The sequence below is a fragment of the Danio aesculapii genome, chromosome 13 (assembly GCF_903798145.1).
Source record: "Danio aesculapii chromosome 13, fDanAes4.1, whole genome shotgun sequence".
Taxonomy (NCBI): Eukaryota; Metazoa; Chordata; class Actinopteri; order Cypriniformes; family Danionidae; genus Danio; species Danio aesculapii.
The window spans coordinates 7,278,034-7,295,760 of record NC_079447.1 but is presented as its reverse complement, the minus strand read 5'-3'; the positions used below and the strand labels follow the sequence as shown (position 1 = coordinate 7,295,760).

At 34.2% G+C, this 17,727-nt stretch overlaps 1 protein-coding gene across 3 annotated transcripts in view; it reads left to right on the top strand.

Moving 5' to 3' along the window:
* LOC130239374 (collagen alpha-6(VI) chain) overlaps window positions 1-17,727 on the top strand; it is an 81,924-nt gene that overhangs the window by 49,654 nt on the left and 14,543 nt on the right. For 2 of the 3 annotated variants that reach the window (XM_056470515.1, XM_056470514.1), the window contains exons 23-37: window positions 395-430; window positions 1,665-1,730; window positions 1,828-1,890; window positions 2,397-2,459; window positions 3,611-3,673; window positions 3,752-3,802; window positions 5,166-5,201; window positions 5,300-5,362; window positions 5,535-5,597; window positions 5,741-5,776; window positions 5,884-5,920; window positions 8,712-8,723; window positions 8,817-9,313; window positions 12,012-12,087; window positions 16,263-16,904. In XM_056470515.1, the coding sequence (XP_056326490.1) occupies window positions 395-430; window positions 1,665-1,730; window positions 1,828-1,890; window positions 2,397-2,459; window positions 3,611-3,673; window positions 3,752-3,802; window positions 5,166-5,201; window positions 5,300-5,362; window positions 5,535-5,597; window positions 5,741-5,776; window positions 5,884-5,920; window positions 8,712-8,723; window positions 8,817-9,313; window positions 12,012-12,087; window positions 16,263-16,904 (1,804 nt within the window). The remainder of the gene's footprint in view (window positions 1-394; window positions 431-1,664; window positions 1,731-1,827; window positions 1,891-2,396; window positions 2,460-3,610; window positions 3,674-3,751; window positions 3,803-5,165; window positions 5,202-5,299; window positions 5,363-5,534; window positions 5,598-5,740; window positions 5,777-5,883; window positions 5,921-8,711; window positions 8,724-8,816; window positions 9,314-12,011; window positions 12,088-16,262; window positions 16,905-17,727) is intronic. The other variant, XM_056470516.1, reaches the window with a different exon arrangement.

Genomic DNA, 17,727 nt, shown 5'->3' with positions numbered 1-17,727 from the left:
CATGATACGTTTACTTGTGCTATCTTGGGCTAATATTTAAATTTATTTGATAATCAAAAATGTTTGAAGTATTTAAGTGTGACACACATGCAAAAAATACTGTATAAGGAATCAGTAAGGGGGCAAAAAGTTGTATATATAAAACTGTATCTATTATTGAACTCTATGGCTAGTGATAATTCAGCATTTCCATTGTAGTAAAAATAAAAAATATTTAATAAACATTACCAGTTACTGTCTTTGTGATCACATAATATTAAATATGTTGTCCATGTATAATTTGTTATACAATTATGGTCCTTTTATGTGTGACATGTACTGAATATACTACATGTAGTGTATGTGTATTGTATAAATGTTATTCTTTGGATAACTTCTCACTGTATTTTCATAGGGTACTCCAGGAAGAAAAGGCCCTCCAGGATTGCCGGTAATGCAGCATGAAGAAGATATGTGAACACTGTTAGCAAAAGAGTCAGTGCACACTAAAAGGCTACTGGCAAAACAAGTAAAATATTTTAATTCATTGAGCCTTCAAACTAGTGATACTAGTGCTCTGGAAAATAATAAGACATCTAAAATCTTTATTTGAGCACTTTCTGAGAGATGTACTACAGCTATACTGTAAGAAAATGCTGGGTTCCACTCAATTTCCTCAGGTTGTCTTATCATAAATTGATTTGGTTAACTTTATAATTTTTTACAAATTAAAGTAGCTGGAACATAAAACAATTAAATTGTCCCTCCCGAAACTGAAGAATCATGTTGTTTCAACTCATTTTAAATAAGTAGTTTGAACAAGCATTTTAAATGAAATGGAGATTGCAATTCTTCCATGCTTTTGCAAAGAAAAAGAAAACATTAGTACTATATAAAACACACAATATTTTCAAACCACAATTCATGGCTTAGGCATCTCAGTGGCGCAGTGGGTAGCACGATCGCCTCACAGCAAGAAGGTCGCTGGTTCGAGTCCTGGCTAGGCCAGTTGGCATTTCTGTGTGGACTTTGCATGTTCTCCCGTGTCCGTGTGGGTTTCCTCCGGCTGCTCCGGTTTCCCCCACAAGTCCGAAGACATGTGGGTATAGGTGAATTGGGTAAGCTAAAATTGGCCATATAGTGTATGAGTGTGCATGGGTGTTTCCCAAAGATGAAGGGCATCTGCTGCATAAATCATATGCTGGATAATTTGGCGGTTCATTCCGCTGTGGTGTCCCCAGATTAATAAAGGGACTAAGCCAAAAAGAAAATGTATGAATGAATAAACATCATAGCTTATTACTTTTACAACCAATCTTACATATTTTGCGTGTTTTAAAAGTTTTTTAATGGAGAATATGAAAGCAAATAACATTTTGACTCAATAGCTTATTTTGACTCCATTTTTCCAGCTCGGTTCACATATTCATAATTTGGAAACATTCAGGTTTTTTTTTTGTTTGTTTTCCAGTTTATTGTATTGTAATTAGTTTCAACCTGTCTTTTCAAGTCTAATCTTTTAAATTCTGTTGTTGTTATAATAGTTCATTATGCGTGTGATTTATATTCTCTATTCTTGTCTAATATATTCTTATCCTTTGTGTTTTATCCTAATATAATAATCAATCTTGTTTTAAAACAATCTGTTGCTCTCTGTACTGCTGTGGTAATGTGTGTCTCTGTAGGGTGAATCTTTAAATGAAAAAGGAGAACCTGGCCATCCAGGGCCTCCTGGTTATCCTGGACAAGTGGTGAGAATCTTTCACTCTTCTGTAACAATATACACTCTGGTGTTTTTATTTGTGGGCCGTGTATTATTTTTCTGTTTATTTTTGTTTGCCTGATTAGGGACCACCAGGACCAAACGGATCCCTAGGAGAAAATGGTCATCCAGGTCTGCCAGGAATCCCGGTGTGTATTAAACTAGTAATAATAATATGTATGTTTTTATAATCACCCAAGATCGCCTTACAACAAAACATTTCCAAAACAATTAATAAAACATCATTTCAAATACATGAAAGATGAGAAAGTTATAAATACAAACACATCTTAAATATAAAAAACACAACATGAAAACAGTCATATGATTATAGGTTATAGAGTATCATAATAGTCGTAGTAGCATATTCATATTCATATTCATATTCATATATATATATTCATATATATATATATATATATATATATATATATATATATATATATATATATATATATATATATATATATATATATGAATATATATATATATATGAATATATATATATATATATATATATATATATATATATATATATATATATATATATATATATGAATATATATATATATATGAATATATATATGAATATGATGAAGAACCCAAAACAAGAATGCAATGAATATCATGTGTGCTTTTTTATTTTTATTCACAGGGTCCCTTTGGCCCTGCTGGAGCTGAAGGTTCAAAGGGAGGTCGAGGACCCAGTGGGCCAAGGGTATGTAAGACTGATCTATTTATATTCTTTTGTTTCTCTTTTTTTTATTGTAGAAAAAACACATTTCTTAAACTTATGTCTATAAAGCATATTATTCAAGGTCATGACACAGTTTAATTTGATCACACTTTATAATACAGCATGTATAGAAAAGCGAAGACTTGCATTATGAAAGTTTATTACACACACACTGTGTTTTTGTGCCCAAATTAAGGCTGGAATTACTATTGGTTCATTTGGGAGTCAAAAATCATCAGAAACTTTGGAGGACTTTTGTATTCACAAAGAGCTGTATTATAATCCTAACCAGCATAATAGGAGCACTTAATGTAATAATTTGAATAACTAGAGCCAGTTCCCAAACTTTTCATCTCACGACCTCCAAAATAACAATACCAGTGAATCGCGAAGCTCAATGTCCTCTGAAGTGGTATGACGATCCATGCGCAAAGCGCAGGGCGCAAACGCATTAAGGGCGTGTCAGAATCCACTTTTGCTCTTTTAAGGACGGAAAAATTTATTTTTTTAAGTCACTGCAAAGTTTAACCAGAATAGAGTAAAAATAAATCATTTGCATCATTTATCATTGTGAGCATTTTAGAAGAGATTAAAGCATTCAGGCACAATCAACTGTACTATTTGTAATTTTTATAAAGGTTAATTTTATACCTGAATATAATTACGACTCCCAGGAAAACTATAAACACTGTTTATTTTATTTGTATCTTTTGTTCTGTTGTAATCAGTGCTTGTAATTAGTTTATTACATTTTATGCAAACGATTCAGTCTCCTCCAGTGTCATACCAATCAATCTAGGTTGATGAATTCTTTTTAAATAAAAGAAGTTAAATTGGTGAAATTGTATTTATATTGCAATAATATTATTTTGCAACAGCCCAACTAGGGGAATCTATGTAATAATCAAATAAAACGTAACTGTCTAATTGCTAACCAACCACTTCAGATCTAAACACCAAAAGCATTACAAAGTCTGACTGACTTTTGTTTTGCTAAAAAAACACCTGGTTTATTTATGTATTTTATTGATTTATTTATTTATTCAATTTATTTGCAATGTTTCAAAACAGACAAGATAAGAAAGCACTGCTGCAGCCGTATAATGTGATAGTGTGATTTTACTTGTGTTTAGGGTCTACCAGGTGACCCGGGGCCTAAGGGGTCACGTGGACCAGCAGGATTCAGAGGCCCACAGGTCAGTATGTGCATTTGTGCATCATTGATATTGAAGTACTTTAGTGTGGCTTCCAATGTTTGACTTTTATTTAAACAGGGAGAAGATGGAGGAGATGGATATGGACCTGCTGGATCAAAGGGACACAAGGTATCTGGGATTTACTTAATGGAAATTCTGTTTCAAGAATAAATGTTTAATTTGCAGCTAAACATACAGTTTTATTGTTGTTTACTTTTCCATTTTTCATGTATTTTTTGTGTTGCAATTAATAATAATGTTGCAATTAATAATAATGCCGTTATTGTCAATTATGCATAACAAACAAAGCAAACACATTTGGATTTGTTGAATTTGAGCATAAAAGTTTAGTTTTATAACATTTTCCACATGCCAGGAGTTTTAGTTAAGCTTTAAATAAATTTGTTTAGGCTTGGAATTTAAATGTTGTTCTTAATGAGGGCCACATCATTTGTATTTATTTTATACATGTATTTTTTATATAGTTATAGAGTAATATAAAACGTATATGATGAATATGAGCAACATCACACAAGTAGCAATGCGATATTGCTGTGTATCGGCACTCGTGGGAGGCGTGTGTTGGCTGCAGGTCGAGTGCCTGAGGGTGTACTCACACTGTGCTATCAGAACCGTGCTTAGGCCCGTTTCCCGGATCTTTTGAGAAGCGTGAGTGCTCTGAATCGGGTTCAGGCGCGGTTCAGTTGGCCGGCCCTGGCCTGGTTGGACAAGGTGTGCCAGAGTGCGGTACGCTTGTAGTGTGAGTGCAAAGCATGCCTGAGCCTGAAACTGAAGAAGAGAGGTGACTTTTAAGTCACTGTTTCCTATGGTTGTATTAATCATTCTTACTCTTTAATGGACGCAAAATGTCGTAGATTATTAAAGACGCAAACCCCTCACTACACGACAGCTGCATCTTCAGGAAACCTCCTACTTTCTGTTTTATAATGATTTGATCAGCTGTTGTTTGAAACTTACACTGAGCTTTTCTCCCCTAAAGTCTTATGTGGTCTCTGTCACCATCTTGTGGCAGAATATCAACTCTGGTCTGTCTTTGCTCTGCTCAGTATGACAGGCGGATAGATGCCAAAATTATAAATATTTATAATAGGCACTATCCTTCTAAATAAACTGCATAGTTGCAATCTAAACAACTACATTCTTAGCTAAAAAGCCACAAAATTGCATTGTCCAACAGCTGCAATTTGTCAAACTGTAGTGAGTGTATTGATCTAATATCATGCTGTCACTGTGTGCGGAGAAACACGTAAAGGTGAAGTGGCTGTAAGAGTGCTGTTATTGCAGAATATCACACGACTATCAGCCAATCAGATTCGAGAACCAGACTGAACTGTTGTATAATGTGTATTTATACAGATGTTTTATTTATATTATTATTATTATTATTATTATTATTATTATTATTATTATGTATTTTGTTATTTGCTTTTTTTTAATGAATATTCAATTAACAGAATAAAATTGCTTTCAGGGAAACATTGGGTGCCTTGGCTTTCCAGGTTTGGAGGTCAGTTAAAACTACTCACTTAAGGATTTGTAAGGAAATTGTGTACATTTTAATAGTAATAATTGGAAACTAATGTAACATAATATAAAAATTAATAGGGCGAGGATGGGAACAAAGGATCCAGTGGAATTAAAGGTCATAAGGGTTACCAAGGAACACCGGTACAACTTTATTTACTATTCTATGTGACTTTTTGAAAAGTTAATTTGCTTTTGTGCATGTCTATTTAACTTAAATTAATTCACTTACATTGATATTATAGAAGAGGTTTCGTAAGTATGCATGCTGCAATATACTTGAGGTTTACGCTGTTTTGTGTCTGGATGTGATCAGGGGAATGCTGGTCGTCCAGGTAATCCAGGAATTAAAGGAGAAAAGGGGTTGGATGGACACATGGTCAGTCATTTGTGTATTACGCCCTAATTAAAATCAGTGCTACAATTACAATTGCATATTAATTACATATTCTTAAAATCGACGAAATGTTGATTTTTATTTATTTATTTCAGTTGGTAAATTGTTTTATGATTTCATTTTAGGGTGAAAAGGGAGTCCCTGGAATCAGTCCAATGCCTGTAGGTTCATCATCCTATAAAATTACTTTAAATAATAGTACTTTTTTTTTCTAGGTTTCGAATAATTAAGGATTTCTTTTCTGTTTTTTCTGCTTTTCTCCATCCAGGAATGTGATCTGGTTGAATATATACGTAAAAACTGTGGTAAGTTTAAAGTACTCCTGTAAAATTAAAGGCTCATGAACACCCCTAGTTTGAAAAAAGTCAGGAAAGTGGTTGAGTCCAGCTTTGTTTAGGTGTGAGTGTTGAGTGGAGAAAGAGGGAAGGGTTTGCATGATAAGGGAAGTTGCAGTACATACATGCGGTGAGTTTCACAGTGGTAACACAAACACAGACACAGGGGAGACAGTGATTACATTTACATGGACATCAGTAATTGAATTATTAATAGGACAATAATATGATTAAGGTCTTTACAAGAGTTGCTTTTTTAATGTTCCTTTCACATGTTAATGATCCTATTTTACATGTTATAGCACATTATTCGATTAAAATCATTGCCACGCTATCCACATTTCCTCCGGAGTTTCATGTAATTTCGGGTGTTTAATTCTTAATGTCAATTTTTATCTGCAGTTTGACACTTTCACTTTCATTCGGGAATATTTCATGCATGCCCCCCGTGACAAACGAGATATTAGATGTGAGGAACTGCTGGAAGCGTGTTGTTTAAATTAAATTTGATGATACCACACACGGAATGGGAGAAAATAAAACTCTGCATTTCTCTGTAGATGCAGAGACTCGGACATTAACGTCAAACATCTGTGTTTATTTAGACTATACTGTAGCAAAATGCGGCGAAAATCATACACGGCGAAAAAACTATAGAGACAAGACAATCACCACGAACTGTAACTGCGTTTTTTTTTATAAAGGAGATGAGCAGCAAATCCAGATTTCACTATTTCCAGATGCTAAAAGCTCTCGGGTTAAAAATATTCCTTACAAAATATTTTTGTCGCGTTTAAGCAGACCACTGTACTCCACAAATGTTGGCCCACATGCAAGCGGTGCTCTCATCCTAAGAAAATGGAAACAAAGCGGCACATTTATAAATGCAACACTGATGACACATGTGTATATATATGTATGTATGTATGTGTGTATGTATGTGTGTATATGTATATATGTATATGTGTATATATATGTATATGTATATATATATATATATATATATATATATATATATATATATATATATAATATATATATATATATATATATATATATATATATATATATATATATATATACACATATATATATATATATATATATATATATATATACATATATATACACATATATATATATATATATATATATATATATACATATATATATATATATATATATATATATATATATATACATATACATATATATATATATATATACATATATTATATATACATATATATATATATATATATATATACATATATATATATATATATATATATATATATATATATATATATATATATACATATACATATATACATATATATATATATATACATATATATATATATATATATATATATACATATATACATATATATATATATATATATATATATATATATATATATATATATATATACATATATATATATATATATATATATATATATATATATATATATATATATATATATATACATATATACACATACATATATATTATGTATGTATGTATTTGTGCTAGCAATCGATTAAAATAAATTAGTTAATCACTCTTTTTTTGAAAATTAATCGCGATTAATCACATTTAAAAGGCTGAAACTTGTAATTTTGGCTATTCAAATGTAAAATTAATGTAAACGCAAGACAAAATCGTGTCAAATCGTCAATATCCAAATCCAGCTATTTAAGTAATCCACGTACGAAGAACGGACCCCAGGAGTGAGGTGGATTAACAGGTTTATGCAAACACATATGAGCAAAATTTAAATCACACGTTTTACAGCAGTTTAATTCAGTGAATGTTTTCTTCCTGAACATAACGACAGGGTAATAAATTTGAACAAAACACAAGGGATATGTTAGGAAATACTGTGTTAAACATCACTTGTAAAAACAATTCTGTAACACAAGGCTGGACAACGGGGTTGGGGATCCACATGCAGGTTTTGTAAAGAATCATAATCAGAGAGGCAATGGTCAAAGACAGGCACAGAAGGGTACAAACAAGGAAATCTAGAGGCAGCATCAGGTAGCAAACAATAAAACAAAGCAAGTGTCAAAATACAGAGAAACTAAATCAAGGAATGCATTTAAACGTTACATGGTGTTAACCAACAAGACTCAGCAAAGTCTGTGTGTGAGTGTGCTCTATATATAGTACATGTAATCAGTACTTGTGCAGCTCCCAGCTGTGTGTGGAGCCTGAAGGGAATTGTAGTCCATATGGAGATGGGATTGTAGTCCTCCAGTGATCTGTATGGAAAAGATTGCTGTTGATTGTGATAAAATCATTTCTAATAATTGCTAATAATATTGTCTTCTACTTGGACAAGTTAGTTAATTTTAAATATTATATATATATATATATATATATATATATATATATATATATATATATATATATATATATATATATATATATATATATATATATATATATATATATATATATATATATATATATATATATTAATATTATATATATATATATATATATATATATATATATATATATATATATATATATATATATATATATATATAAAACATTTATATTATATTTATATAAAACATTTTATATTATATATATATATATATATATATATATATATATATATATATATATATATATATATATATATATATATATATATATATATATATATATATATATATATATATATATATATTAAACATTTTATATTATAATATAATTTCTATATTTCTTTTTCCATCTACACAGCTTGCTGCTCAGGTATGTTTTGCCTCATTCATCAGAAACTTCAGAGCTCTTTATTTATGGTAAAAAATATAATGTATTTACTATGTTTCTCCCAAATGTACTCAGGTAATGGTACCCGGTGTCCTGTTTACCCGACTGACCTGGTGATAGCACTGGATTTATCTGCTGATGTGTCTTCTGAGGAGTTTGAGCGGATGCGGTCTGCTGCTCATTCCTTACTGGAGGACATTTCCATCTCCGACACCAATTGTCCACAGGGAGCTCGAGTGTCTCTGATGTCCTACAGCAACGAGTCCAAAACCCTCATCCGATTCACGGACCACCTTAAGAAGCAAACCCTTCTGGAAGCTTTGAATACAACTGCAAGAGAGAGAACCACCAAAAAGAGGGACATGGGGCAAGCCATGAGCTTTGTCGCTCGTAACATCTTCAAACGGGTCCGCAAAGGGATGCTTATGAGGAAAGTGGCCATTTTCTTTACAAATGGACTGTCGGAGAATGAATCGAGGCTCGCTACAGCCATGCTGGAGTTAAAAGCGGCAGACATCAGCCTCGGAGTGATCGCTTTAAATCCTGCTGATGATGTGAGACGAGCAATGCAGGTAGATGAACAAACAAATGCATTTTGAGTTGCAATTATTTTTAGTATTGTGATGACAAGACATGATTATTACACGTACTGGGGGTTTAAAGCAGCAATGACATTAGCCATTTAACTTAATATTTTTAGTCAGTTTGATTTATGGAAGTTGAGATGACTATAAAAGTTAGTTTGATTTAACTAAAAAAATTTAAGCCAGCAAAAATAGATGCATGCATGTGTGTATTTATACATCCATAATAAACGGTGCACACTGGTGGTGTAATGGATCACAAATCTCATGGTTCAGATCACATTATGGGTTTTTTTGTCGCGGACCGGACTACTTTTTTGATCAGCCAAAAAGGGAGGAGACAAATGTAATTTGCTTTCCATATATTACAAAAACAGTGCTGCAAGACACTTTTGGTTTTAACAAACATAACCTAGAACCTGTAATATTATTAGAAATAAAGTGAAGAAATAATCAGCTGAATAAAAATAAATAGTAGAATAGTCAATACTGTGAAAAATTCACTGTTCCTACTACTGTTGCTGATAATGTATGAAGTGTATATTTAGTATAACATCTTTTTAGTCTCATTTTCTAAAATAGATTTAGTTATTCGCTTATAATTGAAGAATTATTCAGTGGCATATATTTGATGGCTGGTTGTCGCCACCTATTGGTTAAATAATGTAAAACTATAAATTGTTATCCCAGTACTTCTGTGTTATTTGACTGTTTGTAACTTCATAACTCAAAAGAATAAAGACTGAGGGCTCTATTTTAACAATCAAGGTGTAAAGTCTGAAGAGCATGGCGCAAAAGCATTAAGGGCATGTCCAAATCCATTATTGCTATTTTAAGAACGGAAAAATACGGTTTGCACTGCAGCGCATGGTCTAACACGGTTGTGCTTATTCTTTTAATGAGTTATGTGTGTGTCTTTTAATGAGTTAGAGTCTATTTCAGTTTCTCAAAATAGCAATGCGCCAACAATGCGCCTTTACACGCCGCTATTTTAGACTGGAACACCCATAGTCCACAAAGCGGCGCAAATGGATTTGCTATTTAAACAATGTGGTGCAAAGCGGGAAATTAGAGTTCTGTTGGTCTGAAAATAGCAACACATCGCGCCAAACATGTCTTGCGCCTTATGCCGAGTTTAGACTGAATGATTTTCAAGTAGTTGCGTCACAGATGTTTTCACACTGCATGACTATCTGGGCTAGTGTTTTGTCGCTGCTGTGTTTACACTGTAAGATGGATCAGCGACAAGGGGTTTCACACAGCATGACTTTACAATAGGAAGAATCGCTGACAGCTTTGTCCAAACTGCATCTTAAAACCTAAAACATGTAGTATGTCTTTTGTTATTAACTACATATTTAGAAAGAAACCTTTAATGGGGTCGAAAATGTACGTATTTGCTCACCTGGGTTTGAAGGGAATAAACAAATTTCTCCTCAAATCTTTTTTTACCCAGTTGTGGTATTGCTCAGATGACACGTCAAACAGACACGGGTGCTCCTGCCAAATTTACACTAGTTTTCTTCCATTTCTTGGGTCCAAATAGAGCAAAAAGAAGCACTTTTAACTTCTCCAACCTCCCACTAGCCTTCAGATACCTATGCTAGTGGATGCTGCTATCTTGGCTGTAAGTGATCGCCGATGTTATTTTCAGTCAACTCATTTCACATGGCATGTTTTGAATCGGTGACAATTCCAGACATTTAGCATGCCTGTGTGATTGTTACTCACGTGAACGAGCACCAATTTGCTTGTGATTTCAGGCATTTGTTAGCGATTTCTCAAAACCTGTCAGCAAGTCAAAATCAGGGCTAAAATCATACAGTCTGAACTCTGCATTTCTGCGCCACGTGTATGATAGGGCCCTGAATCTCTTAGAATTAATTAAAATATGCAAATCACCATCATTTATAATTTATGTAGCGTGGGTGATGAGATCCCGAATTTTTAATAATTAATCATGCAACTTATATGGAATTCATTAATACAGGCTAAACAAGTAGTGACAGAAAACACCTTTAATAACCTAAGAAACCCACCACATCCTGAATAACCCACCACTATTTTCTCCATCGTCATTATATTTTACAGGAAAGCCTGAATGCTTTCATACATGTGATTTGAATGACGCGAGAGGCGATCTCTCTGCGACCATTACAAATTTAGTAAAGTAAAACATAAGTAATAATCCACAGGTCACGTGTTTTTTGAACCATGGGTTGTGATCCAAATGAATCACAGATCAACCAGGATTCGTTACACCCCTAATATATGCATAATAAAAACACACAGCACACACATGTATTATGTCAAAACAAGCTTTTATTTTTGTATGTGATTTTGTAGTCTGCCCAGCACTAGTCTTTATAGATACATTTATAGAAGGATTATAATGAATTATAACTCTGTTTAGAATTATTAATAAGCATGAGCTTCATATAAGTGCCACCAAGTTTCCTCTTAAAGCTCCAACTTAAGAGTCCACACACAATCTTTATGTACACAGAAATCCCACAGATTTCTACAGAATTCTCATGTGCGTACAAATGTCTCCAAAGCCCATAAGGAAGCTCAAATATAACCTTTTTCCACAGAAAGCTTTTTGTCTTTTTCTTTCCCTAGCTGGGAAAGAAAAGCATGAACAGTATTTATATAGTATTTATATATCTTTGAATATTTGTTTCAGGTTGACGACACAGGAAGCTACATTATTGTTGATGGCAGAGGAGTGAATCGCATCAAACGCTGCATTATTTGTTTTGGTAAGCTCCAATGCAGACACACAGACTACCATTCACAGTTTAAGGGTTTTTTTATGTTTAGGAAAGACTTCTTTAAAGGGATAGTTCACCTAAGACTAAGAAATCTGTCGTTTACTCACCCTTGTCACACACTCGTTTGCGGGTTTTGTTTCCGCTGAACACTCAAGATATTTTTGAATAATTTAACCATTGACTTCCATAGCGTTTTTAGTTATGGAAGTCAATGATTACCAATTTCCAAACATTTTTCAAAATATCTTCTTTTGTGTGCAACAGAAATCTAATTTATTAAGGTTTGAGAATGAGTAAATTTTTTTTTTTTTTTTTTTTTAACTATCGTTTTAAACGCTTGCCAAGTATCACTACTGGGCAATTCTGGCATTATGAATGTGAATTCGAACTCTTATTGACTGGTAAAATGTGTCAGTCAAAAAATATATATTTTTCTTTATTACTTTGCAAAAATATATTCAAAAAGGCGGCAAAACCAAAGCTCCAAAAATACCAATTTCTTAAATTAAAAAGGCTAACACAAAGCATGTAACATTTCGGGGTCACCGGCTCTTCATCAGACAGCATTCATCACAGCATGTTCCTCTTTTTATACACTTACAGATCACATGATCTCATACATTATCTCACAACAATGAGAAAAATACACTTTGCAAATTGCACAACTTGCATGTTCGAAACGAATATACAAAAACAAATCCTAATAATACATCACAAATAAAGAAAAACCTAACAAAATATCAAAGAAATGTAACAAAATATAACCAAAATTTTTTTGCCGAAACAAATAGTTATACATTAGAGAAAAGGATGAATATCAAACTCTCTTGGAGACAACGTATCTAGAATGAAAATCCAAAAGGCTTCACGTTGTAACAGCAATATATTAAGATCGAATAGCGCATCGAAATCCTACTTGTCTTACCAACATAATATAAATCACATGGACACTGCAACGTATAGATTATGTTAGCAGTCTTGCATGAAATCCTGCCTCGAATTTTAAACATTTTGCTGTATGGGGATGTGTAAAAGTTGATGTTTTGTATGTGAAATTGCATTGTTGATAATTTCCATATTATAATTCCCATGTGGTATAGTATTTATAAAATGCGGAGTGGGTTTTAGATCAGCTCTTATCAACATATTATAGATATAAGATGTTCAGTTGTGTACTAGACAAGATTAATTTATTACATTGCATTTTCTTAGAGAAAAGCTAACTGACAAAATACATTAAAATATATTTAAATGTAATAACGTGTTTTAAAAAATGTGCCTGACCTTTGAATGGACTTGCCTTGGTGTTTAAAACAGCTGTTTTCTATTTGAATAAATGTAAAAATGTAATAATGTGGTCAAAGCTGAATTTAGCTTCAGTGTCAGACAATTCTTCAGAAATCAGTCTAATATGCAGATTTATTGCTCAAAAGGCCTTAAAGTCTTAATGTCTTAAATTGACTGAAATATTGAGTTGTAGTGTTGTATTGGGTCTTAAATTATAATAAACAGGTCTTAATTTTCCTATGTCCATTTAAAGCTACCCAATTGGGCCGACACGAATCCAATCACCAAAAATCTAAATTTTTAACAAAAGTTTTATTTATCAATTCAATTTACCAATATGTAAATATTGTATAATTATTGTAACAATATGATTTAATTATCTAATTAACAATAACATTTGTTTAAAAATTCTCAATGTATTTATAGCTAATACCTGGCTAATAGCTAATATACAGTGCATCCGGAAAGTATTCATATCCACATTTTTTATGTTGGCTTCATTAAATAAATTAAATAAATAAATTAATTTATTTCCTCAAAATTCTACACAAAATTCTACACAAAATTCTACACAAAATACCCCATAATGACTATGTGGAAAAAAGAGTTTTTTTAAATTGTTTCAAATTTATTAAAAATAAAAAACCTGAAAAATCTCATGTACATCAGTATTCACAGCCTTTGCCGTGAAGCTCTAAATTGAGCTCAGGTACATTCTGTTTCCACTGATCATTCTTGAGATGTTTCAGCAGCTTATTTGGAGTTCACCTGTGGTAAATTCAGTTGATTGAACATGATTTGAAAAGGCATACACCTGTCTATATAAGGTCCCAGGTTTGACGGTGCATGTCAAAGCACAAACCAAGCATGAAGACAAAGGAATTGTCTGTAGATCTCTGAGACACGATTGTCTCGAGGCACAAGGCTGGGGAAGGTTACAGAAAAATATCTGCTGCTCTGAAAGTTCCAATGAGCACAGTGGCCTCCATCATCCGTAAGTGGAAGATGTTTGAAACCACCAGGACTCTCCCTAGAGCTGGCCGGACATCTAAGCTGAGAGATCGGGGGAGAAAGGCCTTAGTCAGGGAGGTGATCAATAACCAGATGGTCACTCTGTCTGAGCTCCTGTGTTCTTCTGCGGAGAGAGGAGAACCTTACAGAAGGACAACCATCTGTGCAGCAATCCACCAATCAAGCCTGTGTGGTAGAGTGGCCAGACAGAAGCCACTCGCCACCTGGAAAGACTTTTTTTGGAATTTACCTTTGACTCTCAGACCATAAGAAACTAAATTCTCTGGTCTGATGAGACTAAAATTGAACTCTTTGGAGTGAATGCCAGACGTTGCATTTGGAGAACCAGGCACCGCTCATCACCAGGTTAATACCATCCCTACAGTGAAGCATGGTGGTGGCAGCATCATGCTGTGGGGATGTTTTTCAGCAGCAGGAACTGGAAGACTAGTCAGGATAGAGGGAAAGATGAATGCAGTGATGTACAGAGACAGCCTGAATGAAAACCTGCTTCAGAGTGCTCGACCTCAGACTGGGGCGACGGTTCATCTTCCAGCAGGACAATGACCCAAAGCACACCGCCAAAATATCAGTGGAGTGGCTTCACAACAACTCGGTGAATGTCCTTGAGTGGCCTAGCCAGAGCCCAGACCCAAATCCTGTTGAACATCTCACATCACTGTTTGCTTCCCATCCAACCTGATAGAGCTTGAGAGGTACTGCAAACACTGGGAATGGGCAAAAATTCCCAAAGACAGGTGTGCTAAGCTTGTGGCATCATATTCAAAAAGACTTGCGGCTGTAATTGCTGCCAAAGCTGCATCAACAAAGTATTGAGCAAAGGCTGTGAATACTTCTCTACATGTGATTTTTTTCAGCTTTTTTATTTTTAATAAATTTGCAACTATTTCAAAAACTCATTTTTTTTTTTCACATTGTCATTATGGGGTATTGTGTGTAGAATTTTGAGAAAATAAATTAATTTAATCCATTTTGGAATAAAGCTTTTGGATGCACTGTAGCTTATACCTGGTGAGGACACTGACCTGGACAGACTGTTGTGCATACAATTAGTTTATTATAAGTTTTAAAACTTCATTAAATATAAATATATATGTTGCAAAAAAGTGTGTATACAACTGTACTTTGCTTATATTTTGACACATTATTAAAAATATGAGGCTAACAAAGAACTAAATTTTCATTCGTTTTTATGAGGCAAGGAGAAAATCTTTTCCATTTGGCCCAACCAGCCCATTAGAAAAAATAGTCCGTGTTTAGTCCTGTACAAGTCTGAAATTTTATTCATAATGGTTTTTAAAAGTCTTACACTGAGTCCTAACAACATGCAACCTGACAAGCCATATGTCTTTCTGCACTAAACGCTTTAACATTATTATTATTAGGCCTCTGAGTGACTGATGTTGATGGTTTGGGCTAAATTACAGTTTTAACATTTTCACACCGTCTGCTAGTTATTTTATTTTCAAGATCTGAGGTGAACTATCTGCTGCTGCTTTCAGTAGTTTGGCAATAAATGTCATGTTAACGAGTATTTAAACTCACATTGGGAGCATTTAACACAGAATAAAGCACATAATCAGTACCTGAGGTGATCATTGTTACAGTAGTTTATGCTGTTATTTTGTGGTGACGTAGCTGAAATAAAAATCTTTTCTAAAATAGAAAATTGTGCATCACTGTGGCAGATGGTTAGGATAAAAACTCCTTTTAAAATGGAAAAGATAGCTTTTATCATGTCATGTCACATGCTGTTAGGACACTTTTAAATTTGGCTTGATGAAACCTGCAGAAACCCTGAGCACGGTATACAACAGTGTTTATTATCTTGTTTTTTTCCCCAGATCGTTGCAAGCCAGACCCAGTCTGTGGTATAACTCTCAATCCGCAACCCCTGCAGATGGATATGGACTTGTCTTTGCTGCTGGACGGCTCTGATAACCTTAACTCTCAACAGTATTTACATTCAAAAGAGCTTCTGTTGTCTCTGTTGGACCGAATCGGTGTGAGCAACGAGCCCAGTCGAGCGGACAGAAAAACCAGAGTGTCCGTCTACCAGCAGAGCTCCATTTATGGCTCCTCTTACATCCACGAGGAGTTCGGCTTCACGAAATTTAAAGATCGCAACATCATGAAGCGCCACATTAGTAGTAGCTTAAAGCAAGTGGGTGGGACGTCCCATCCCGAGTTTGCTTTGGAGTGGTTGATCACTAACGTTATCCTTAAAGCGGAGAGACCACGAAGCAAGCGAATGGTTGTGGCTGTTTTCTCAGCAGAGTCTGAGCACAGCAAAGCTCAGCTTGATTATTTGTCCCGACTGTGTAAGTGCCAGAATGTGGTTATGTTTATTCTGATGGCCGGACAGAGGTTCGACTGGAGCCAGATGCAGAAGCTCAGCAGTTCTCCTCTAAATCAGCACCTGGTGTTTCTGGATGATCAGGAATATGCAACACGCTTCCTTTATGCCTTCCTGCAAATGTTTCACAGTAAGGATGTATTAGCAAAAGAACGCTGCTTTAGAAATGCTTGCTAACGTGCTCTGCTGTGTTGACTTGACTTGCAGATTATTGCAAAAACTCTCAATATCATCCACTTTCCCTTTACTATGGAAATTAACAGATCATTACCCTGCATGTCCTGATTTTGCCAAGTACAGTGTGATTCTGGATTAATATTTATGTTGATCCTGGAACATCATTTTTGCTAAAAAATGTAATCCCTGCTTCTAAACCCAACCATAAACTAGGGGTGGGCGGTACACCGGTGTCATAGTCATCACCGGTGTGACATTGCGCCACGACATGGATTTTCTGATACCGTCAATACCGTAATAAATCAATTATGCGCCTTGAACGGCTGCATTCACATCAATAATAGCTAATTCTAAATAATAAGGCATTCAATTTTCTTCAAATGATCAGTTGTGGTCTGAATACATGTCCTTATACTACAGGGCTCGAAATTGCAACCATTTTGGTCGCATGAGTGCCCGAAATGTAATCTATGCGCCCTCATAATATATTTGGGAGCATTTGTGTGTCTGAATATAATGGTTGTAGTGCAATCTGATTTGATTTTCTCTAAAAACTTGCTGAATCGCTCTACCCTGCTGCTGTATTGGTTCATATTAGCTGTCAGTCACTCAACGCTTCCCGCTGTCAGATAACAGGGAGCTTTTGTTACTGCAGGAAATGCAAACGGCTGAAGAGTGAAAAGTGCACAGGTTTGCAAACCTCACCTAAAGTTATAATAATAATAATGGCGCAGATGACAGCGATCATAACACGAGGTAAATGTTGATCCGCCAGC